This window comes from Nerophis ophidion, linkage group LG05 (assembly GCF_033978795.1).
Source record: "Nerophis ophidion isolate RoL-2023_Sa linkage group LG05, RoL_Noph_v1.0, whole genome shotgun sequence".
Classification (NCBI taxonomy): domain Eukaryota; kingdom Metazoa; phylum Chordata; class Actinopteri; order Syngnathiformes; family Syngnathidae; genus Nerophis; species Nerophis ophidion.
Genome location: NC_084615.1, coordinates 7,485,177 through 7,512,240, shown reverse-complemented (window position 1 = coordinate 7,512,240; position 27,064 = coordinate 7,485,177). Strand labels below are relative to the sequence as shown.

Sequence of the window (27,064 nt, the reverse complement as noted above, 5' to 3'; positions counted from 1 at the left end):
GGCGAGCGGTCCATCCTGGGTCCCGATGAGCGGTCCATCCTGGGTCTCGACTCTGGACAGCCAGTACTTCATCCATGGTCATCGGACCGGACCCCCTCCACAAGGGAGGGGGGGACATAGGAGAAAATCCAATAAATATTGACTGTTACCCCCCTAAAAAAATAAAATAAAAAATATACATATTGACTGTTGTTACCCGAAGTATATTAAGTGGGATTTTTCAGAAAAACAAATATATACAGTAACACAAAAACAACCTGTCTCTGTGATCGCTATAGGTGTATAAATAATAATATAGTGTTAAATAAAATCAGTCCCTTGGGCACAAAACTGAAAATAATACAACTCTCCAAAAAGTGCACTTCTGCTACTATTTGACATAACCGTTTGTTGTGATGCTTTGACATTTTTGCACTTTGTTTCTTTATTGAAAGAACATTCTATGAAGAGAAAAGTTCTTTGCAAATGTGGTTGCGAGGCTAAAATACGAAAAGTTCAAGCTAAAAAAAGAAATACACTTTATTGAATTAACATTATTTCTTTATGAGCTAGACCAGTGGTTCTCAACCTTTTTTCAGTGATGTACCCCCCGTGAACATTGTTTTAATTCAAGTACCCCCTAATCAGAGCAAAGCATTTTTGGTTGAAAAAAAGAGATAAAGAAGAAAAATACAGCACTATGTCATCAGTTTCTGATTTATTAAATTGTATAACAGTGCAAAATATTGCTCATTTTTTTGTGGTTTTTCTTGAACTATTTGGGAAAAAAAAGTTATAAAAATAACTAAAAACTTGTTGAAAAATAAACAAGTGATTCAATTATGAATAAAGATTTCTCCACATAGAAGTAATCATCAACTTAAAGTGCCCTCTTTGGGGATTGTAATAGAGATCCATCTGGATTCATCAACGTCATTCTAAACATTTCTTCACAAAAAAAAAAAAGAAATCTTTTAACATCAGTATTTATGGACCATGTCCACAAAAAATCTAGCTGTCAACACTGAAACCTGCGTTCCCCCCTCTGCAATGTCCTGTTGTAGTTCCTCAGCTGTTACACGGGGGTTTTTCACCACACAGCATCCTCTTTCTACCACGCCCAGGTAGTGTTTCCACTTTGCCTTTAGCTTTAAACTTGCGAATTATGCTCCCAACTGTGTTTCTTGGAATGTGCAATGTATTTGCTATTTTCTTATATCCATATCCTTCCTTAAGAAGAGAAATTACTTCCTCTCTTGACTTCTTTGACCACTCCCTGGACTTCACCATGTTGCAAATACACCATTGACCATCTACAAGAATCTGAGCGTCACAGTCTTTTTCAATCAGTTTATTGTTGCTCGTTATGGTTCTAATCACACCTGATTCAAAAGACCTTATTCAAATTCTGTTCTTAAGAGTTATGATCTTCAAGGGGGTTGAATAATTTTGTCAATGAGATATTAAGAGAAATGACACTGTTTGGTATGTTACAAAATATAATGTTGTAATTCTAGTTGCATTCGTCTATTTAATGCATCTTTATTTGATATGACTATAAACAAAATACGGGATAAATGTCCAACTTGCTAAAACACCAAAATTGTGTGGGGGTTAAATAATTTTGATTACAACTGTATTTGTCTGTTTACAAAGTGTTAAAAAACAGGAAACTAGAACGACGGAAGACGGTCTCCATGCAGGCTTTGGATTATCCTTGACATTATTGTTAGATTGATAGATTGATAGATCGATAGATAGATAGATAGATTGATAGTTAGTTAGTTAGTTAGTTAGTTAGTTAATTAGTTAGTTAGTTAGTTAGTTAGTTAGTACTTTATTGATTCCTGCAGGAGAGTTCCCTCAGGAAAATTTAACTTGCAGCAGCAGTGAACAAAATTGAGATCGAATTTAAAAAAGTAAAAAGTCTATAATGGGAAACAAAATAGAAAAATATTACAATAAGAATAACAATGAAAAGCAACAATGGGAATAAAAACATACCAGTAAAATAAGAATATAACAAGAAAAACTAGGCAGTAAAAGTGTTGCACTCCCAGAGAGGAGTTGTACAGTCTAATGGCGTGTGGGACAAAGGAGTTTTTGAGTCTATTAGTCCTGCACTTGGGATGAAGCAGTCTAGCACTGAACAGGCTCCTCTGGCTACTGATAACGCTATGCATAGGGTTACTGGCCTCTATCGATTGTATTCTGCACCTATAGTAGAAACCGTTCTGAATAGAAATACAAATATGTACCAATTGAAGAAAAGCGATATTAACAGAATGCTGTAAATCCAAAAATCTTTATTTTCTTTGGTGAAAAACTAGTAAATGTCCTAACAATGGCTCTTGCGGACCAGGGCTACAGCTATCAAATATGTAAGTAGTAATCTATTGATTAGTTTGTTTAAATAAGCGAATTAAACATACTTTATAGCAGGGGTACCCAAACTACGGCCAGCCAGCCAGATACGGCCCGCCAACATCCAAAATACGTCCCACGGGTGAGTACCAAGTAAAAAAAAATATACATATATATATATGTTTTTATTATTATTTATTTTTTTCTTAATCTGTTCTTTTTCACCCATCCATCAATCCATTTTTTACGGCTTGTTACTGAGTCTCCGAGGCAGATACGGCACCCCAGCGTCCAAAATCCGGCCCGCAAGTAGTCCTGGCTAAAAAGTCAATAAAAATTGTATTTTTTTAAATTTTTTTAATCTGTCCTTTTTCACCCATCCGTTTTCTACCGCTTGTTATTGGGTCTCCTAGCCGCTCAAGCAAATCATACTGTCTAAACATGCATTTTCCCAGCGGTAACGGGCCGTCATCACACTTGCGCCACAAAGGCAGCAAGAGAGCGATCTTTCAGTCAATTAGTGCTCCAGGGGAAAAAATGGCGAAATTGTTGGGGAAACATAAATTAGACTCCGAGTGTAGAGTTTTTAAACATCAGTGGACAAATGACTTTTGTTCAGTTTAAGGAAAATACAGTTTAGATTGTGTGTATGTATATATATATATATATATATATATATATATATATATATATATATATATATATATACACACACAATCTAAACTGTATATATACACACAATCTAAACTGTATATATATATATATATATATATATCTATATATATATATATATATATACACAATCTAAACTGTATATATATATATATATATATATATATATATATACACACAATCTAAACTATATATATATATATATATATATATATATATATATATATATATATATATATATATATATACACACAATCTAAACTGTATTTTCCTTAAACTGAACAAAAGTCATTTGTCCACTGATGTTTAAAAACTCTACACTCGGAGTTTAATTTATGTTTCCCCAACAATTTCGCCATTTTTTCCCCTGGAGCACTAATTGACTGAAAGATCGCTCACTTGCTGCCTTTGTGGCGCAAGCGTGATGACGTCCCGTTACCGCTGGGAAAATGCATTTTTAGACAATCTGATTTGCTTGAGCGGCTAGGAGACCCAATAACAAGCGGTAGAAAACGGATGGGCGAAAAAGGACAGATTAAAAAAATAAATAAATATCATTTTTATTGACTTTTTAGCCAGGACTACTCGCGGGCCGGATTTTGGACGCCGGGGTGCCGTATCTGCCTCGGAGACTCAGTAACAAGCCGTAAAAAATGGATTGATGGATGGGTGAAAAAGAACAGATTGAGAAAAAAAAAACAAAAAAAAAAACATATATATATATATATATTTTTTTTTTTACTTGGTAGTCGCCCGCGGGACGGATTTTGGATGTTGGCGGGCTGTATCTGGATGGTTGGCCGTAGTTTGGGTACCCCTGCTATAAAGTATGTTTAATCCGAATATTTAAACAAACTAATCAATAGATTACTACTTACATATTTGATAGCTGTAGCCCTGGTCCGCAAGAGCCAGGGCTACATATTGATATATAATATATATATAGTGCGGCCCCCGGTCAAAATGTTTAACCCAATACGGCCCCCGGGTCAAAAAGCTTTGGGACCCCTGCTTTATAGCCTCAGTGGGAGCATTTTGGGGAAAATCGTTTAAATAAACAATGATTTTTCTATTTGCCCTAACCATCTTTCTTGTTTGTGTAATAATTACAGCTACATTAACGTGTGCCACAAAAAAAAAACCTTTGCACTGCGATTGCACTTTTACATTATTATGCTTGTATTAAAAAAAGGTGCCACACAGATCATGACACCCACACACCACACCTCTCATGTGCGACATATTTCAGCGTTCATGCAGAAACTATGAGTACGTATCTAAGTTCTGGGCACTCTATGTGATTGTGCATTGTATCAATTTTTAGTAGTTATACTACTCAAACGATAAATTGAAACAACAGATTATGAGTCATGTTAAGTGATTTAATCGATTAGGCATTGCATCCACACACCACTTAAAGTGTGTTGAGGTGAGTCCGCCACTCCTTACACATTGCTTTGAGACAAGAATCCGAAGAAAAAGCAAACTGCACTCAGAATTTGATGCTCGCTGAGCTATAGTGTGATGTATGCTGATGTTCAAACATCAAAAGGGTGTGTGCCACTATAAAATCTATGTTTCCTGCAAATCTTATTTAAATTTTGTATAGTATGTCTTCTGCCATGTCTGACTTGAAAGTTTGGTCTGTATGATGGATGTTTGCTTTTTGCTGCACCTTCACAATCCTTAATTAGAGACGAGAGCGATGACAGAGCAGTTCAAACGTCAGCCTTTTTACATCATTCCCATTGCTCATCAGTCACATCAAGAAAAGAGATAAGCACAGTCGGTGATTATTTTCTGGAAACGAAAGATGAAAACAGAAATGATTTAATCAAGGCAAGTTTTTATCCTGTTCAGCTCTTTTATAGATCCGATCTAATTGATGCACTTTTTGATGGATCCGTAGATTTAAAGGCCTACTGAAATGAGATTTTCTTTTTCAAACAGGGATAGCAGGTCCATTCTATGTGTCATACTTGATCATTTCGCGATATTGGCATATTTTTGCTGAAAGGATTTAGTAGCGAACATTGACGATGAAGTTCGCAACTTTTGGTCGCTAATAAAAAAGCCTTGCCTGTACCGGAAGTAGCAGACGATGTACGCGTGACTTCACGGGTTTTGGAGCTCCTCACATCTGAACATTGTTTACAATCATGGCCACCAGCAGCTAGAGCGATTTGGACCGAGAAAGCGACAATTTCCCCATTAATTTGAGCGAGGATGAAAGATTTGTGGATGAGGAAAGTGAGAGTGAAGGACTAGAAAAATAAAATAAAAAAAGATTAGGGCAGTGGGAGTTGATTCAGATGTTATTAGACAAATTTACTAGGATAATTCCGGAAAATCCCTTATCTGCTTATTATGTTACTATTGTTTTAGTGAGATTATATAGTCATACCTGAAAGTCGGAGTGGTGTGGTGACAGCCGGTGACGTCATGCACACGCGTCATCATTCCGCGTCATCATTCCGCAACGTTTTAAACAGGATACCATGAGGGAAATTCAAAATTGCAATTTAGTAAACTAAACCGGCCGTTTTGGCATGTGTTGCAATGTTTATATTTCATCATTGATGTATAAACTATCAGACTGTGTGGTCGCTAGTAGTGGGTTTCAGTAGGCCTTTAAGTTTCTCTGTATTTTTGGGGAATATATGCAGAAGCTCCATCACACAATTTGTTTACGGCTCCATGCAACGCCGCTCCTTTTGGGACAACTAATCCACCATCTGCCACTTGATTCAGCAGGGAAGCTAAATCAAGGTGCTCAACCTGGCATGAAAGCCAACTAGATACACACAGTCACCCACTGCAAAATACACACAAAGAATGGTTCAAATTTACCATCACTGCAGATAATTTCAACACATTAGATGATTGTTTTTTTTTAATTATTATTACTCTATGGCAGTGGTTCTCAAATGGGGGTACTTGAAGGTATGCCAAAGGGTAGGTGAGATTTTTAAAAAATATTCTTAAAATAGCAACAATTCAAAAATCCTTTATAAATTGATTTATTGAATAATACTTCAACAAAATATTCATAAACTGTGAACAGAAATGCAAGAATGTAATATTCAGTGTTGACAGCTAGAATCTTTGTGGATATGTTCCATAAATATTGATGTTAAAGATTACTTTTTTTTGTGAAGAAATGTTTAGAATGAAGTTGATGAGTCCAGATGGATCTCTATTGCAATCCCCAAAGAGGGCACTTTAAGTTAATGATTACTTCTATGTGTAGAAAGAGCGACCGTGCCAGCAACTTGAGGGTTCCAGGTTCGATCCCCTCTTCTGCCATTCTAGTCTCTGCCGTTGTGTCCTCGGGCAAGACACTTTACCCACCAGCTCCCAGTGCCACCCACACTGGTTTAAATGTAACTTAGATATTGGGTTTCACTAAGTAAAGCGCTATGAGTCACTAGAGAAAAGCGCTATATAAATATAATTCACTTTACTTCACTTGTTTATTTTTCAACAAGTTTTAAGTTATTTTCATATCTTTTTTTCCTAATAGTTCAAGAAAGACCGTTACAAATGAGCAATATTTTGCACTGTTATACAAATTAATAAATCAGAAACTGATGACATAGTGCTGTATTTTACTTCTTTAGCTCTTTTTTTCAAACAAAAATGCTTTGCTCTGATTAGGGGTTACTTGAATTAAAAACATGTTCACAGGGAACATGGTCTAGAGCAGGGGTGCCCACACTTTTTCTGCAGGCGAGCTACTTTTCAATTGACCAACTCGAGGGGATCTACCTCATTTATATATATCATTTATATTTATTTATTTATGAAAGGGACATTTTTGTAAACAAGTTAAATGTGTTTAATGATAATACAAGCATGTGTAACACATATAGATGTCTTTCACAAAGACAAGAATATAAGTTGGTGTATTACCTGATTCTGATGACTTGCATTGATTGGAATCAGACAGTAATGATGATAACGCCCACATTTTCAAATGGAGGAGAAAAAAAGTTGTCCTTTCTGTACAATACCACATGAAAGTGGTTCGTTTTTGGCATCTAATTCATCCAGCTTCCATACACTTTACAAGAAAAACATTGGCGGCAAATTCCGTAGCTTGCTTGATTGACATTCACGGCACCCGAGGGTCTTGTGAGATGACGCTGGCTGCTGCCAGTTCATTATTATGAAAAAATGACAGAGCGGAAGGCGAGAAACACTTTTTATTTCAACAGACTTTCGCGCCGTCCCTTCCGTCAAAACTCTAAAGGCCTACTGCACATTCCCTATCTTCACAATAAAAGCCCTCATAGGAGTCTCGGAAAGCTGGCGTGCACAAGTGATGTCTACGCCAGCTTTCTGAGGGATCGCTTGTGCACGCCAGTTTTCCGAGACTCTGTATTTAGTTAGCGCAGGCAGCATGAAGCAGGGCTTTTATTTTGAAGATAGGAAATGTGCAGTCGGCCTTTAGAGTTTTGACGGAAGGTACGGCGCGAGAGTCTGTTGAAATAAAAAGTGTTTCTCGCCTTCCTCTCGGTCATATTTTCATAATAATGATCTTGCAGCAGCCAGCGTCATCTCACAAGACCCTCCGGTACCGTGAATGTCATTTAAGTGACGTCTTGGTGAAGATTGATGATCACTAATTTTTAGGTCAATTTTTTTTAAAAGCCTGGCTGGAGATCGACTGCCACACCCCCCGCGGTCGACTGGTAGCTCGCGATCGACGTAATGGGCACCCCTGGTCTAGAGAACCAATGGTCTAGGGACCATCTTGAAAAGTGTGCGGTCTTTGACGTTGGTCCAGAACATCATGTCTTTTATCTGCATATTCAAATCCTTTTCCATCTTCATCATCGTCTGCCTCCTTCCCGATTCACTTTCTTATGTAACGCTGCACTTCGTCTCAACTTGCCGACAACTGAAGTGAATTGAATAAAGGAGGCCGAACAGAGCCCGACTGATTCAGGCAAACATTATTGGTCTTTGACGTCAGGGCATTGACTTTTTGCTGGTCTCTAATGGGCCTCATTCATCGATCGATGACGTTTATAACGCCTAATCACACAGGCAGTCAGCATTGACGAGCACCATTACAACATTTTTATCTGCGACAGGGAAGCGGCTGCTGTGTTTTCACGCTAGATTGCATGAAAGGTCGAGGCAACTGAATGTCAGGGACAGGAAGAGGAAGAGATTATGTCCAGGAAGGGAAGCACACAGAAAGTGTTGGCCTGCATCAGCCATCAAAGGCTGTGTCAGGATTAGTTTCGAGTGAGGTGAGGGATGCAAATGTTGCGAGGTAGAGGCAAGTGCATGGGAGCAGGACGATCCAGCACAATTTTCAATCACAATTTCCCTTTTTTGCAGAGAATATAACGGGAGTTTGGTTGCACATTTTCCTTTTAGTAAGAATGGATACTTCACAGTCAAGTGACTATGGCTTCAAATCTACTGTATTAATGTGCATGCGTGAGTTCTTTCCAGTTCCTGTGGTTTCCCCCTACATCTGAAGATGTAACCATTAACCAGTATTTACCATGATTAAGCAACATAACGGATATTTTATCGCAAAGGCACCGTGATCAAAAAGGTCAACCAAAGAACAAGATTCCTCTACAGAATCTCCTCTCTGGTCAACAAAAACACCTTGAGGATTCTAGCGGGAACTCTCATTCAACCCTTCTTCGATTGCGCTTGCACTTCCTGGTACCCCAGCACCTCCAAAACCCTCAAATCTAGACTTCAAACATCCCAGAATAAGATAATCCGGTTACTTTTAGACCTCCACCCCAGATCACACCTCAATCCAACCCACTTCTCCAAAGTGGGCTGGCTCAGGGTGGAGGACAGAGTAAAACAACTTGCACTGAGCCTAGTCTATAAAATCCGCTACACCTCCTTGATACCGAAGTACATGTCAAACTACTTCCTTAACGTAAATGACCGCCATAACCACAACACCAGGGGGAGCTCCACAAACCACGTTAAACCCAGATTTCGATCTAACAAAGGTCTTAACTCATTCTCTTTCTATGCCACATCAATGTGGAATGCACTCTCAACAGGTATAAAAGTAAGTGCATCTCTAACCTCCTTCAAAACCACTCTAAAACAACACCTCCAGGCAACTTCAACACTTTACTAATACCCTCCTCCATTCACATCCCATCTCCCCGGATTATAAACAACTCAAATGTACTTCTAATGTATATACTTGTTCTTATGCTATCTGAACTCACTATGTTCTCTGCTGGCTGTACATATCCTACTAAGTAAGACCTACACTGTTTCAATGTCCACATTTCTCTGTTGATGCAATTGTTGATGACCGAAGTTCTGATATCAACCAAAGCTCCTCATCCCACCCCCCGGATTGTAAATAATGTAAATAATTCAATGTACATACTATGATGATTAACTTGTGTGATGACTGTATTATGTTGATAGTATATATTTGTACCATGAATTGATTAACGTGGACCCCGACTTAAACAAGTTGAAAAACTTATTCGGGTGTTACCATTTAGTGCTCAATTGTACGGAATATATACTGTACTGTGCAATCTACTAATAAAAGTATCAATCAATCAATCAATTCCTGTCCTCACAACCGGGACATTGTGCCCTGCTCAGTGGTCTAGTGGTTAGACCAGGGGTCAGCAACCTTTTTGAAACCAAGAGCTACTTCTTGGGTACTGAATAATGCGAAGGGCTACCAGTTTGATACACACTTAAATAAATTGCCAGAAATAGCCAATTTGCTCAATTTACCTTTAATAAATATATATATATATATATATATATATATATATATATATATATATATATATATATATAAACGGTTATTTCTGTCTGTCATTCCGAATTGAACTATGTCACGTACATATAAATACACGTACCTAATCTATATTTAACTCCCTACCAACTAAATTGGTAATGCAGTAACTCCCCACTATATTTTAACTGTTGTTATGTTTCACCTTTACTTTGGGGTGTATAGCAGCCCGTTTAGCCTAGGGCTCGGCGGTATAGCAGTATTTTAGTTAATACCGGTATATTTTAGAAACAGGTATACGAGACAAGAGCGTTGGATGTGCCTTTGTTACGGCCGTTTGCTATTCTCTGCGCCTGGCAGGCGTAGCACAGGGGATTCCCTTTGGCTCAACCTCACCTCTTGCGTGTTTGTAGACTTTTCTGACGCACAATGACGCAACGCAACAAAGTTTTCAAAAGAATATGGCGGCTGCGATGCAGACTTCTCGACTCTCGAGTGATGCGATGCTTTTGTCAACAACTGCATTTGTTAAGTTAACTAAGCTATTTACATATACACCAATTAGCTTGAGAACCTATATATCTCCTTGCAGCGACTTCATCGCTAATCTCATCGGTTTGTGTTGTTCACTTCTGTTAGCGACTGAGCACAGCAGCTAGTGATAGCTCCTTAATCTCATCGGTTTGTGTTGGTCACTTCTGTTAGCGACTGAGCACAGCAGCTAGTGATAGCTCCTTAATCTCATTGGTTTGTGTTGGTCACTTCTGTTAGCGACTGAGCACAGCAGCTAGTGATAGCTCCTTATTCTCATTGGTTTGTGTTGGTCACTTCTGTTAGCGACTGAGCACAGCAGCTAGTGATAGCTCCTTATTCTCATTGGTTTGTGTTGGTCACTTCTGTTAGCGACTGAGCACAGCAGATAGTGATAGCTCCTTAATCTCATTGGTTTGTGTTGGTCACTTCTGTTAGCGACTGAGCACAGCAGCTAGTGATAGCTCCTTAATCTCATTGGTTTGTGTTGGTCACTTCTGTTAGCGTCTGAGCACAGCAGCTAGTGATAGCTCCTTAATCTCATTGGTTTGTGTTGGTCACTTCTGTTAGTGACTGAGCACAGCAGCTAGTGATAGCTCCTTAATCTCATTGGTTTGTGTTGGTCACTTCTGTTAGTGACTGAGCACAGCAGCTAGTGATAGCTCCTTAATCTCATTGGTTTGTGTTGGTCACTTCTGTTAGCGACTGAGAACAGCAGCTAGTGATACTTCCTTAATCTCATTGGTTTGTGTTGGTCACTTCTGTTAGCGACTGAGCACAGCAGCTAGTGATAGCTCCTTAATCTCATTGGTTTGTGTTGGTCACTTCTGTTAGCGACTGAGCACAGCAGCTAGTGATAGCTCCTTATTCTCATTGGTTTGTGTTGGTCACTTCTGTTAGTGACTGAGCACAGCAGTTAGTGATAGCTCCTTAATCTCATTGGTTTGTGTTGGTCACTTCTGTTAGCGACTGAGCACAGCAGCTAGTGATAGCTCCTTATTCTCATTGGTTTGTGTATGTCACTTCTGTTAGTGACTGAGCACAGCAGCTAGTGATAGCTCCTTAATCTCATTGGTTTGTGTTGGTCACTTCTGTTAGCGACTGAGCACAGCAGCTAGTGATAGCTCCTTATTCTCATTGGTTTGTGTTGGTCACTTCTGTTAGCGACTGAGCACAGCAGCTAGTGATAGCTCCTTATTCTCATTGGTTTGTGTTGGTCACTTCTGTTAGCGACTGAGCACAGCAGATAGTGATAGCTCCTTAATCTCATTGGTTTGTGTTGGTCACTTCTGTTAGCGACTGAGCACAGCAGCTAGTGATAGCTCCTTAATCTCATTGGTTTGTGTTGGTCACTTCTGTTAGCGTCTGAGCACAGCAGCTAGTGATAGCTCCTTAATCTCATTGGTTTGTGTTGGTCACTTCTGTTAGTGACTGAGCACAGCAGCTAGTGATAGCTCCTTATTCTCATTGGTTTGTGTTGGTCACTTCTGTTAGTGACTGAGCACAGCAGATAGTGATAGCTCCTTAATCTCATTGGTTTGTGTTGGTCACTTCTGTTAGCGACTGAGCACAGCAGCTAGTGATAGCTCTTTAATCTCATTGGTTTGTGTTGGTCACTTCTGTTAGCGACTGAGCACAGCAGCTAGTGATAGCTCCTTATTCTCATTGGTTTGTGTTGGTCACTTCTGTTAGCGACTGAGCACAGCAGCTAGTGATAGCTCCTTAATCTCATCGGTTTGTGTTGGTCACTTCTGTTAGCGACTGAGCACAGCAGCTAGTGATAGCTCCTTATTCTCATTGGTTTGTGTATGTCACTTCTGTTAGTGACTGAACACAGCAGCTAGTGATAGCTCCTTAATCTCATTGGTTTGTGTTGGTCACTTCTGTTAGTGACTGAGCACAGCAGCTAGTGATACTTCCTTAATCTCATTGGTTTGTGTTGGTCACTTCTGTTAGCGACTGAGCACAGCAGCTAGTGATACTTCCTTAATCTCATTGGTTTGTGTATGTCACTTCTGTTAGCGACTGAGCACAGCAGCTAATGATAGCTCCTTAATCTCATTGGTTTGTGTTGGTCACTTCTGTTAGTGACTGAGCACAGCAGCTAGTGATAGCTCCTTAATCTCATCGGTTGGTGTTGGTCACTTCTGTTAGCGACTGAGCACAGCAGCTAGTGATAGCTCCTTAATCTCATTGGTTTGTGTTGGTCACTTCTGTTAGCGACTGAGCACAGCAGCTAATGATAGCTCCTTAATCTCATTGGTTTGTGTTGGTCACTTCTGTTAGCGACTGAGCACAGCAGCTAATGATAGCTCCTTAATCTCATTGGTTTGTGTTGGTCACTTCTGTTAGCGATTGAGCACAGCAGCTGGTGATAGCTCCTTAATCTCATTGGTTTGTGTTGGTCACTTCTGTTAGTGACTGAGCACAGCAGCTAATGATAGCTCCTTAATCTCATTGGTTTGTGTTGGTCACTTCTGTTAGTGACTGAGCACAGCAGCTAGTGATAGCTCTTTAATCTCATTGGTTTGTGTTGGTCACTTCTGTTAGTGACTGAGCACAGCAGCCAGTGATAGCTCCTTAATCTCATTGGTTTGTGTATGTCACTTCTGTTAGCGACTGAGCACAGCAGCTAGTGATAGCTCCTTAATCTCATTGGTTTGTGTTGGTCACTTCTGTTAGCGACTGAGCATAGCAGCTAGTGATAGCTCCTTAATCTCATTGGTTTGTGTATGTCACTTCTGTTAGCGACTGAGCACAGCAGCTAGTGATAGCTCCTTAATCTCACTGGTTTGTGTTGGTCACTTCTGTTAGCGACTGAGCACAGCAGCTAGTGATAGCTCCTTAATCTCATTGGTTTGTGTTGGTCACTTCTGTTAGCGACTGAGCACAGCAGCTAGTGATAGCTCCTTATTCTCATTGGTTTGTGTTGGTCACTTCTGTTAGCGACTGAGCACAGCAGCTAGTGATAGCTCCTCTCTGCTGCTCGCTTGGTGTGTCAAATGTTTTGCTACCCCTTCGGCTTGAAAGTGCATCTCCTCATAGCCCGTGCGGACTAATCTACTGTAGTATTAGGGCTGAGTGGATGAGGAGTAGTTTCAAACTGAGCAGTCAGTGAGGGAGTAAAATCTCAATCTATCCCTGCGCACACGCGTGAGACTTTAAACCTGTTAATGAAGAAAAACTGCCTTGACAATGCGTTTTGTTACTACTTACAACATAAAAATGTGAGTACTCTCAACACTGGTCATCTAGCCATGAAACACTTAGGCAGCCAAAGCAGGAGATGACTTGAACATCTTAGCCAATAATATTGAAGAGGAAATGGTTAAACTAAAATTGTGGTTTGATATAAATAAATCATCTTTAAATTTGGAAAATACTAAATATATGGTATTCAGTAATAAAAGAAAGATTGAAGATGTCAGGTTCAAACACTGTTGACATCTATTAAACAAGACAAAAAGGCAAAGAATCAAACGGAGACAGACTTAAATTTGGACTCAGATCTGAGGAGGGACATGGCCTCTGTACACCTTTCACAGTTCCTGCACCAAGCTCTGACGAAAAGGTTTTCGTCTCCTCTTTTATTTAGATATTCAATGTTTACGCAACACATGTCAAAACAGGAATGGGGAGCATACACACAGTCACTGTTGTCGGTCACATTGAAGACAAAAGAAGACGATGCCTCGGGTCCTGGCTCGAATAGAAGATTAAAATAAAATAAAAAAAATCGGTCTTAGCCTGGGCACTGGAGAGGTGGTGCAGACTGAGGCCAAGGGAGCAAAAAAAACAACTCATAGCCATAGTACACATCTCTCTTACATGTGTGTAAGAGGGAAACATCAAACATCAAAGAACACAAAGGACATCAAAGACATTAAAGCAGCAGATACAAGCAGACACTTCTACATACAGCTATGAATAAAAAGTAAAAGCAACATATCCACTGCGGTGGCCTCTGTGGTGTTCCACGCCATCGTCTGCTGGGGTGGAGGTAGCATGGCCAGAGATAGGAGCAGACCCAACAAAGCAACCACTCTCGGATATATTGTGACCATCATATATTATATTTGCATAGAATATATGATTACAAGTGAATAAATAGAGGTGGATGACAATAATACTTGAATTTAATATTTTTATTATTAATTATACAATAATGTATGTATTTATTTATTTATTATTAATACATTGTGTGTTTATTAATTTGTACTGGTTTTTTTATGTCATCATTTGATTACTGTTATTTCTGACTTCAATAAATAACACAACGGTCTGTGATTTTATATCATTTTTCTTTTAATCAATGCATGATCATCGTGAAACCTCGATTATTACTCAGACTATATCCATCCATCCATCCATCCATCATCTTCCGCTTATCCGAGGTCGGGTCGCGGGGGCAACAACCTAAGCAGGGAAACCCAGACTTCCCTCTCCCCAGCTACTTTGTCTACATCCCCACGGGGGATCCCGAGGCGTTCCCAGGCCAGCCGGGAGACATAGTCTTCCCAACGTGTCCTGGGTCTTCCCCGTAGCCTCCTACCGGTTGGACGTGCCCTAAACACCTCCCTGGGGAGGCGTTCGGGTGGCATCCTGACCAGGTGTGGAGGAGCAGCGGCTTTACTTTGAGTTCCTCCCGGATGCCAGAGCTTCTCACCCTATCTCTAAGGGAGAGCCCCAAACTAATTTGGGCCGCTTGTACCCGTGATCTTATCCTTTCGGTCACGACCCAAAGCTCATGACCATAGGTGAGGATGGGAACGTAGATCGACCGGTAAATTGAGAGCTTTGCCTTCCGGCTCGGCTTCTTCTTCACCACAACGGATCGGTACAGCGTCCGCATTACTGAAGACGCCGCACCGATCCGCCTGTCGATCTCACGATCCACTCTTCCCTCACTCATGAACAAGACTCCTAGGTACTTGAACTCCTCCACTTGGGGCAGGGTCTCCTCCCCAACCCAGAGATGGCATTCCACCCTTTTCCGGGCGAGAACCATGGACTCGGACTTGGAGGTGCTGATTCTCATTCCGGTCGCTTCACACTCGGCTGCGAACCGATCCAGCGAGAGCTGAAGATCTATATCATCAGACTATATCATACAGCCAAAATCTATATTTTTTGCATCATTTACCACATCCCCCAAAAAATATGCATGTTTGTAGATAAGTGCAAATGTCCATAGGTGTGTGTAGATTTGAGTCCATGGTTTGCACAGTACTTGACTGCTTAATAGTCCAAGGTGTACCCTACCTCTCCTTCAGAGTCAGCTTAATGGCTTCTTTTTGATAGGACAAACATTTTCCATCCAAAAACGCTTACTTAAATGGACAGGATATTTTTAAGTAAGCTTCAAACTTTCAAAGAATTGCAAAAATAAGTTAAACACTGTTTTTTTTTTAGTCAAAACCAGCACTAGTCCCTTTTTAGAGAGTTACGCTTCCCTGCTTTGCACTTTATTTTTTTATTTTTTCATCCGTGTGCTTCCCCACATGACTCAGCACTCTCGGGGGTTTTGTTTACGACATTATGCTGGCGTGGGGGCCGCTGGTGTCTCATCAAATTCTCACATATAGTTAGACAGTTTAATTCTTCCGGTCAAAGCAGCACTTAGACTACAGCTCACTACATTTTTCATTTTTTATTTTTTGTCTTTGTGTCTGCCTTTCTTTTTAGCTCAAGGAAACAAGTTCAAGTCTCTGCTTATGGAGAATGGGGGTCCTAACAAAGATGTATTAAGAGCAGTAAAAAAAACGACCTAGCCTCTATAAATGACTGACTCATCCGTCCTGCCTCTGCTTTGATTTGTTTTTGCCACTTTGCGTGCCTCTGACAGATTAATCTTGTATGCCGAGTGGGACATGTCATGTTCCGAACAGATTTAGTCCACAAATCATTCCAAGTAAGCAGACGTCACCGTTAGTACAAAATGTGATATAGAACCACAAACATGTGTTAGTGGAGAATGAAACATAATTGAGTCATCAGGCACTTCAATGCTGAAGTACTGATACTAATAATAATAATAATAATAATAATAATTGATTAGATTTATGGGCTGTCTTGGTTGACAAGACTTTGCAGCATCGCGTGGACATCGGGGGCGGTACCTCTGGATTGGCAGACCGGGGTGGTGGTTCCTCTCTTTAAGAAGGGGGACCGGAGGGTGTGTTCCAACTATCGTGGGATCACACTCCTCAGCCTTCCCGGTGAGGTTTATTCAGGTGTACTGGAGAGGAGGCTACGCCGGATAGTCGAACCTCGGATTCAGGAGGAACAGTGTGGTTTTCGTCCTGGTCGTGGAACTGTGGACCAGCTCTATACTCTCGGCAGGGTTCTTGAGGGTGCATGGGAGTTTGCCCAACCAGTCTACATGTGCTTTGTGGACTTGGAGAAGGCATTTGACCGTGTCCCTCGGGAAGTCCTGTGGGGAGTGCTCAGAGAGTATGGGGTATCGGACTGTCTTATTGTGGCGGTCCGCTCCCTGTACGATCAGTGCCAGAGCTTGGTCCGCATTGCCGGCAGTAAGTCGAACACGTTTCCAGTGAGGGTTGGACTCCGCCAAGGCTGTCCTTTGTCACCGATTCTGTTCATAACTTTTATGGACAGAATTTCTAGGCACAGTCAAGGCGTTGAGGGGTTCCGGTTTGGTGACCGCAGGATTAGGTCTCTGCTTTTTGCAGATGATGTGGTCCTGATGGCTTCATCTGACCGGGATCTTCAGCTCTCGCTGGATCGGTTCGCAGCCGAGTGTGAAGCGACCGGAATGAGAATCAGCACCTCCAAGTCCGAGTCCCTGGTTCTCGCCCGGAAAAGGGTGGAGTGCCATCTCCGGGTTGGGGAGGAGACACTGCCCCAAGTGGAGGAGCTCAAGTACCTAGGAGTCTTGTTCACGAGTGAGGGAAGAGTGGATCGTGAGATCGACAGGCGGATCGGTGCGGCGTCTTCAGTAATGCGGACGTTGTACCGATCCGTTGTGGTGAAGAAGGAGCTGGGCCGGAAGGCAAAGCTCTCAATTTACCGGTCGATCTACGTTCCCATCCTCACCTATGGTCATGAGCTTTGGGTCATGACCGAAAGGATAAGATCACGGGTACAAGCGGCCGAAATGAGTTTCCTCCGCCGTGTGGCGGGTCTCTCCCTTAGAGATAGGGTGAGAAGCTCTGCCATCCGGGAGGAACTCAAAGTAAAGCCGCTGCTCCTTCACATCGAGAGGAGCCAGATGAGGTGGTTCGGGCATCTGGTCAGGATGCCACCCGAATGCCTCTCTAGGGAGGTGTTTAGGGCACGTCCAACCGGTAGGAGGCCACAGGGAAGACCCAGGACACGTTGGGAAAACTATGTCTCCCGGCTGGCCTGGGAACGCCTCGGGATCCCCCGGGAAGAGCTAGACGAAGTGGCTGGGGAGAGGGAAGTCTGGGTTTCCCTGCTTAGGCTGTTGCCCCCGCGACCCGACCTCGGATAAGCGGAAGATGATGGATGGATGGATGGATTAGATTTATATCGCGCTTTTCTATTGTTAGATACTCAAAGCGCTCACAGAGAAGTTGGAACCCATCATTCATTCACACCTGGTGGTGGTAAGCTACATCTGTAGCCACAGCTGCCCAGGGGTAGACTGACGGAAGCGTGGCTGCCAGTTTGCGTCTACGGCCCCTCCGACCACCACCAATCATTCATTCATCATTCATTCACCAGGGTGAAGTGTCCTGCCCAAGGACACAACGGCAGCGATTTGGATGTCAATAGGTGGGAAGCGAACCTTCAACCCTAAGGTTTCTGGCACAGCCGTTCTACCCAATACGCATGGCGTAGTGCAGGGGTCGATAACCTATATATTTTAAAATGTATTTCCGTAAGAGCCATATACATTTTTTTTCAACACTGAACAACTAAATGTGTGCATTTTTAAGTAAGACCAATATTTCTAGAGTATAATAGGTCTCTTATTCTTCGTAATAACATTGTTATTCTGAAGCTAACTGTGGAGGGGGTGTGGCCTGCGGGCCTGCAGCGAAGCAAGGTGTTGCCAGGATCGGCCTCGAAATCAGCGACAGATGCGTAGATGGCCCACTTTTGCCTTGTTATCCAATCACCTGTCGCTCTGTTATAAGCAGCAGCCAGGGGGAGAGACGGGGTTGGGGCTGGAGCCAGAGCGCGAGCGAGAACGAAAGAGGAAAAGACAATTGCTAGGAAGCAACTGAGAGACTTATTGAAAAATAAAACAATAGTGTAACCCTGAAACAGGCTCTCATGTCGGTGCTTGGTGGTCTGAAGAACCCCCAGGAGGGCAAGCCCCACACCAACCAATAATAAATACATAACTTCGTACCATTAACGCAACTTCTTGAACAGGTGCGGTAGGAAACGGATGGATGGATTCAAAATACATGAGAATTTTTTATATTTTGAACGTTATTTTTAACTCTGTGATTACAAGTGGAATTATTCATTACTTATAGTGTTACGCAGTGTCAGCTCAGATTTAGTCATCAAAAGAGCCACATCTGGCTCTAGAGCCATAGGTTCCCTACCCCTGGCGTAGTGGGTAGAGCGTGTGTGATGTAAGGATACCATCATGAAAAGCACATTTAATAAAAAAAAACGTTATTATGGTCTTACCTTTACTTATAAATGAAGTCCATGCGCAGCTCCTTCTGATCAAAAGCATCGATAACTTGTTTAAAGAAGTCTTCCTTATCTTTCTTCAGTTTTAAAAGTCTGTCCGTCTCATTACCTTCTGCTTCGATTCAAAGTCCAGTTTAGAAAACTGTTTTATTTTAGATATGTAATCCTCCATGTAGAAAGTGCAAGCTAGAGGACAAAATAAACGATCGCTGCTCACTCTTGCTGCTTGTTGTCACTTCTTCTGCAGCCGAGTAGTCGCAAGAAGGATCACTAGCGCCCTTTACCACCAGGAGGCGGGAGTCTTTTAATGACTCATATTTGACACACGCAGCTACGGTATATTGATAAAACATAGCTGCTGACTGTTCTTTTTAGCATATTCAATAGCTTGGACCTTAAATCCTACTGAATAGCTCTTTATGCGATTTCAAATTATTGAAATCAGCCTCCTCCATTTTGAAAATGATGACAGGTGAAGTGTCACCCGTGACGTGACGAGTTTGACCCTGTGGAAATTTTAGGCATATGCTAATTATTTTGCGAAACGAGTGTGACCCGGCGTTAATCCTGAGCTGGCGGTAATGCTAAGCATGCGCTAATTATTTTGTAAAACGAGTAATTCTAGGTAGGCGCATATTATATACCCGGCAGCAATTAAAGGAAATACGGTACATTGTCTTCTAGCAGGAGCAGTGTTGTGATCACCCTTTTTTTTTTTACGTCTAGTATCAGTTTTGTTGTGGCAATTCTCAAAACAGATCTTTGCTTAGTTGTGTTTTAATATTTGGCGGGCCGGATTAAAGAGACTAATAGGCTGGATGTGGCCCTGCCATAGTTTGCCCACCCCTGCTCTAATTTGAAGGATAAAATAGTAATTAAGCGATTTATCCCTTTTTAGGATGTGTAGATTATAAGGAAAAATGTAAAGAAGGAAATTTGTGTCCGGCTGGTTTTATTATGTTTTTCCATACAAAGACAATATTGAACTGTATTTCAATATCTTACTGCGGGTGTGTTGGTCCAATTTCTGCGTGATGCTTTGTTTCATGGTATTGACTTTGTAGTCTGCACTACTACGCCTACACATTTACAACCCTTTTGGATATTAAAGATTAAACATATATGTGAAACTGTCACATGGACCATGATATAATTGTCTTTTTTTTTAGGAAGTAATACATTATGTACGAAAACCAAAACCAGTTAAGTTGGCACGTTGTGTAAATGGGAAATAAAAACAGACTACAATGATTTTCAAAGCCTTTTCAACTTATATTCAATTGAATACACTGCAAAGACAAGATACTTAATGCTGGAACTAGAAAATGTTATTTTTTGCAAATATTAACTCATTTGGAATTTGATGCCTGCGACATGTTTCAAAAAAGCTGGCACAAGTGGCAAAACAGACTGAGAAAGTTGAGGAATGCTCATCAAACACCGGTGAACAGGCTAATTGCGAACAGGTGGGTGCCATGATTGGGTTTAAAAGCAGCTTTCATTAAATGCTCAGTCATTCACAAGCAAGGATGGGGAGAGGGTCACCACTTTGTGAACAAATGTGTGAGCAAATTGTCCAACAGTTTAAGAACAACATTTCTCGACCAGTTATTGTAAGAAATGTAGAGATTTCACCATCTACGGTCCGTAATATCATCAAAAGGTTCAGAGAAACTGGAGAAATCAATGCACGTAAGCGGCAGTGCCCGTGACCTTGGATCCCCCAGGCAGTACTGCATCAAAAAGTGACATCAGTGTGTAAAGGATATCACCACATGGGCTCAGGAACACTTCAGAAAACTACTGTCAGTTACTACAGTAGGTCGTTACATCTGTAAGTGCAAATTGAAACTATAATATACAAAGCCAAAGCCATTTATCAACAACACCCAGCAACGCTTGGTGCCAATTCGAAGTTAATGATTATTTGCAAAAAAAAAAAATCAGGTTTCTCAGTTTGAACATTAAATATCTTGTCCTTGCAGTTTATTCAATTGAATTCTGTTTTTATTTACCATTTACACAACGTGCCAACTTCACTGGTTTTGGGTCGTGGATATAATGCTTTTAGTTACACTGAAGGTCTTTTACAAGATTTGTCGAGTCATTCACCCCACATTAAGGGATGACACAGTGTCAGCCAGTTCAGTAGAACAAAGGCTGTGACTGTTAACCCGCGGTCGCCACACCTAAAACATGCGCCAGACATCCTTACAGCTGCTTAAAAACAATTATTCCACTTACATAACTTCGATTTCCCACAAAATAGTTTTACTGTGTGTTCATGGTTCTAAAATAGTTTTATTGTGTGGGCAATTGCTTAGACCAGGGGTCACCAACCTTTTTGAAACCAAGAACTACTTTTTGGGTACTGATTAATGCGAAGGGCTACCAGTTTGATACACACTTAAATAAATTGCCAGAAATAGCCAATTTGCTCAAGTTACCTTTAATAAATAAATAAATAAATAAATATATATATATATATATATATATATATATATATATATATATATATATATATATATATATATATATATACATAAAATGAGTATTTTTGTCTGTCATCCCTTCGTACATTTGTTTTCCTTTTACGGAAGATTTTTTATAGAGAATAAATTATGAAAAAAACACTTAATTGAACGGCTTAAAAGAGGAGAAAACACGAAAACAATTAAAAATAAAATTCTGAAACATAGTTTACCTTCAATTTCGACTCTTTAAAATTCAAAATTCAACCGAAAAAAAGAAGAGCAAAACTAGCTAATTCGAATCTTTTTGAAAAAATAAAAAATACATTTTCCTGATTAAGATTGATTTTAGAATTTTGGTGACATGTTTTAAATAGGTTAAAATCCAATCTGCACTTCGTTAGAATATATAACAAATTGGACCTAGCTATATTTCTAACAAAGACAAATCATTATCTCTTCTAGATTTTCCAGAACAAAAATGTAAAAAAAAATTCAAAAGACTTTGAAATAAGATTTAAATTTGATTCTACAGATTTTATAAATTTGCCAGAATATTTTTTTATTTTTATTTTAATCATAATCAATTTTAAGAAATATTTCACAAATATTCTTGATCGATAAAACAGAAGCTAAAATGTAGAATTAAATTAAAATGTATTTATTATTATTTACAATAAAAAAAAATACTTGAACATTGATTTAAATTGTCAGGAAATAATTTAAAAGGTAAAAAGGTATATGTGTTTAAAAATACTAAAATCATTTTTAAGGTTGTATTTTTTCTCTAAAAATTTATTTTTGAAAGTTATAAGAAGCAAAGTATAAAAATAAATACATTTATTTAAACAAGTGAAGACCAAGTCTTTAAAATATTTTCTTGGATTTTCAAATTCTATTTGAGTTTTGTCTCTCTTAGAATTAAAAATGTCGAGCAAAGCGAGACCAGTTTGCTAGTAAATAAATAACAATTAAAAAATAGAGGCAGCTCACTGGTAAGTGCTGCTATTTGAGCTATTTTTAGAACAGGCCAGCGGGCGACTCATCTGGTCCTTACGGGCGACCTGGTGCCCGCGGGCACTGCGTTGGTGACCCCTGGGTTAGACAGTCTGCAGGTGAGCAGCATTGGGAGGTTTTAGTTCAGGATTAGTCAGTCTTTGGTAAGCTTTGTTAATCACCCGACATCAGGCTGCAGTTAATCTCTGAAAAAAGAATTAGCACATAGATTATCAATTAAATCCAATAGTAATCATGACAATTTGATGTGCATTGGAATTTTCTGCAGTTTTATTCCAGAAACATATGTTGTGTCTCTTCAAACGAGGAATGTGCACTATGGTCAGAATATGTATTTTGCATTTTTTTTTTTTATAATTTTGTCCCTGTCAGTCATACATAAATAAATACCATTCCTCTTTCAGATGCTGAAGGAGGAGAGGTGTCACCCCCAATGGGCGCCGGAGTCGACAGCAACAGCTGGCACTTTCGCTACGGCCCAGGAGGCCCAGGTGCACCCCCCCAGCACCTCAAGCCTGGCGAGGTTCCCCCCGAGGCGTTCATCATCCCCGGGTCCCCAGCCATAATATCCATCAGACAGAACCAGGGAGGGGAGGACGACAAGAGCGACTTTATCACCTTTGGCAAGAAAGAGGAGGCCAAGAAGAAGAAAAAGAAGAAGAAGGACAAAAAAGACAAGAAGGATAAGGGCAAGGATGACGACGAGTAAAGAGGAAGAAAGTGAAATTTGGCAAATAGTGGAAAAAAAAACGAAAAAAAAGGGCGTTGCTAAAACAGAGGTACCAACCAAAGTCCAATGATCAAAAAAGAAAACGTGAATATGGACTTCTGCAATCCTGTTTTGTTTGTTTTTAACCCGGCCTTACCAAGGTTTCATTTACCTCTCGTCCACGACTGAGGTAAATTATTGATCTTGCCTTGATAAACAATAAGATGATTGATTTTGAGCCACGCCCCCATGTGCCTATACACCCCTAAGTCAACCACACGTGCTTAGAATCAACAGCTCCTGATTCTTTTTTCTTTTTTTTTGGCCTCCCTGGGCGTGTTGGCACCTCTGTATTACCCCCTCCCCGATGACGATGAACCATTCTCTGTGAGAGAAGACAGAAGAAAAAGACGAAAGCTCTGTGCCAGCCAGGGAAAAGAAGAGCGATGGAGACGTGCTATACGTGCATTCTAGAGCTGGACACCCTCACACACTACTTGTAAATAGCACCGGGGAGACTCACTGAAACTAAGGCTAACACACACACACACACACACACACACACACACACAGCTGCAGAGTCCTAACTCACCAACGGTGTTTCCTGCAATCTCGATGAATCCACATGCACGCATGCGAACACAGACCTTGCCATGCGGACACTGACAGCACTTGAGACCTGGAGAGAAAAATAAAATAAAAAAAAAAAAAAAGAAGAGGAAAAAAAACAAAAAAAACGTGCTGATTTGACACTGCAAGCTTTTTTTTGGTCACCTATGGGGTGTGCACATCAACTCTCAGGATCGGAGGAGCATCCCTTTTGCTGTCACTCTGTACTCGCGCACTGCTTTTAAAAAAGGACCGAGGGTGCTCCCCCTCCCGCCGCGAGCCCGATGCAGAGAGCGCCGGGTCGTTGGAGGGACGGGAAGATCCACGAGAGGAAGAAGTCGTTGGACTCTGAAGAAAACAAGCAGAATAGTATTCGCAGAAGCTTGAGATTTTGATAACACCCTCTCTTGTCCTCCCCCCCAATGCTGCAGCAAAAGCTGAGAGCTTTCTGCTTTGAATGTTTGGTAGCAACCAGCTCATACCTGATACCTTTTACCTTCCACCCGCTTGTGCTCCCCCGTCCAATCAGAACCCATCCCCCCCCCCACTGACGGCCTCATCATGCCGTTCTCTCAAGAGATTCACAGTACAGGTTTTGGCATTTGTACATTCCCCCTGATTCTTGCATGTCCACCGTCCTAGCCCCCAACCCCCCCGCCCGGGATCCATCCTGACTACAAGGCCTGTTTGGAACATTGTGGTGTGCTGACACCAGCATGGAGTAATGTGGGACCAGGCCCGTCCGGAGGCGGGGAGGAGCGTGCATCTCGAACTCTGGTCTCTAAAACTGCAAAACGGTTCAGTGCTTTTAACTTGTGAATACAACACTAGGCTGTCCACTTCCTGTTTGTCCGCCGCCGCTACAGTGAGAGGGGGGTGAAGTGGGATTTGACGCAAATGGCGGTGTCGAAGACCCGAGGAGGCGGGTGCCGTGGGCTGGCCCTCCGCCCTCAAGTTTGATTGTTCGGATCCAGCTTTTATGTACGCTTTAAATGTATCGTAGATAGATTGTCTCAATATTAAACTAACCTGTTCAAAATTCAATATGGCATCTGCAGGGGTTTCCTGTCGACATTTAAAGCCCCCCACGCCCCAATCCTCTCTCACAAGGCGATGAGGCTGAGACATGCTTCTGCCCCCCCCCCCCCCCCTGCCTGTAACATGTCCCCCAAAGTTGTGCGGCTCAGTATGATGTCACTCCATGAAGTGGCGGCTGCATGTACTGCTCTAAGGAAACACATACTATATAGAGAAATATATATATAAATAGATTGCTATGATTTGATTATTTTTTTGCTATTATCATTTTTGTTTCGTCATTACTCACACGGGAAATATTTGTACGTACTTCTCTCGTCCATGCCAAAACATCTATGTATTCAATTCCTCACGCTCCGCAGATGTTGTTCGGCATCCACTAAACCTCTTTCGATATTTGTAACGCTATAGTGTGATACCTTTTTAATGCAACCTTTTTTTTTATTTTTCTCCAAACGTATCATTTATGCCAGGGGTCGGGAACCTTTTTGGCTGAGAGAGCCAAAAAGCCAAATATTTTAAAATGTATTTCCGCAAGAGCCATATAATATTTTTTTTTAACACTGGACACAACTAAACGCGTGCATTTTTAAGTAAGACCAACATTTCTAGAGTATAATAAGTCTCTTATACTTTGTAATAACATTGTTATTCCGAAGGAGGGGGCGTGGCCCGCAGGCCTGCAGCGAACTGGGGTGTGCCAGAACCAACCTCGAAATCAGCGAGAGCTGCAAAGATGGCTCACCTGAGCCTTGTTATCTAATCACCTGTCGCTCTGCTATAAGCAGCAGCCAGGAGGAGAGATGGGGTTGGGGCTGGAGCCAGAGCGAGAACCAAGGTAAAAATACAATAGCTGGAAAGCACCTGAGAGACTTATTGAAAAATAAAACAATAGTGTAACCCTGAAACGGGCTCTCATGTCGGTGCTTGGTGGTCTGAAGAACCCCCAGGAGGACAAGCCCCACACTAACCAATAATAAATAAATAACTTCTTAACGCAACTTCTTGAACAGGTGCGGTAGTAAACGGATGGATGGACTAAAAATGCATGAGAATGTTTTATGTTTTGAACATTATTTTTAACACTTATTACAAGTGGAATTATCCATTACTTATCATGTTAAGCAATGTCAGCTCAGATTTATACGAGAGCCAGATGCAGTCATCAAAAGAGCCACATCTGGCTCGAGAGCCATAGGTTCCCTACCCCTGGTTTATGCTTTTAAAAACAAGCAACAGGAAAAAAAGAAGAAAAAGAACAAAAAAACTGTCCGGCTTTGACATGATGTCCTAACTAACACTGTAATATTGTAACTGAATTATGTACGATCCTATGATGAGATATCACTTCCTTTTCATTCTTCCGGAAAAAAAAAAAAAAAAAAAACACAAAAAAAAAATACAGTGTGAATAAAGTATATGTAGTGTATGCTTGTATTTTGTGAGCTTTCATGCTGTCATTCTTTCCCAATGTATGGTGGTGAACTATGGTGGAAATGTGCGGTTCATATGCGGACCGGCCCAGATCTGTTTAAACCCCCCCCCCCCTTCCCCCGTCCTTCTCCCTATTTTTTTGTACACCCGCTCATCAACCGTGACCGTGAATAGTGAATTTCATTTACATCCATTCCCTTTCTGCCTTTGATGCGACCTAAATGGAAACAGTGGTAATGTGTTTTGTTTATAAATCACAAATAAAGTTTTCTTTCTTAAAAATGATCGATGAGTCATTCTTTGAGAGAATGCATTGTTTTATCATGTCTAGTATTAAAAGATTACAGTTGGTACAAAATGCGGCTGCTAGACTTTTGACAAGAACAAGAAAGTTTGATCACATTACGCCTGTACTGTATATACCTTTATATACATATATACATACATATATACCTATACTGTATATACCTTTATATACATATATACATACATATATACCTATACTGTATATACCTTTATATACATATATACATACATATATACCTATACTGTATATACCTTTATATACATATATACATACATATATACCTATACTGGCTCACCTGCACTGGCTTCCTGTGCACTTAAGATGTGACTTTAAGGTTTTACTACTTACGCATAAAATACTACACGGTCTAGCTCCATCCTATCTTGCCGATTGTATTGTACCATATGTCCCGGCAAGAAATCTGCGTTCAAAGGACTCCGGCTTATTAGTGATTCCCAAAGCCCAAAAAAAGTCTGCGGGCTATAGAGCGTTTTCCGTTCGGGCTCCAGTACTCTGGAATGCCCTCCCGGTAACAG

At 40.8% G+C, this 27,064-nt stretch overlaps 1 protein-coding gene across 11 annotated transcripts in view; it reads left to right on the top strand.

The window, feature by feature from the left end:
- The window catches only part of LOC133552588 (protocadherin alpha-C2-like), a 248,141-nt gene extending 221,635 nt beyond the window's left edge, over positions 1-26,506 (top strand). For 10 of the 11 annotated variants that reach the window (XM_061899863.1, XM_061899862.1, XM_061899860.1 and 7 more), the window contains one exon: positions 22,836-26,506. In XM_061899863.1, the coding sequence (XP_061755847.1) occupies positions 22,836-23,140 (305 nt within the window). In that variant the 3' untranslated portion in view covers positions 23,141-26,506. The remainder of the gene's footprint in view (positions 1-22,835) is intronic. The other variant, XM_061899861.1, reaches the window with a different exon arrangement.
- The last annotated feature ends 558 nt before the right edge of the window (positions 26,507-27,064 follow it).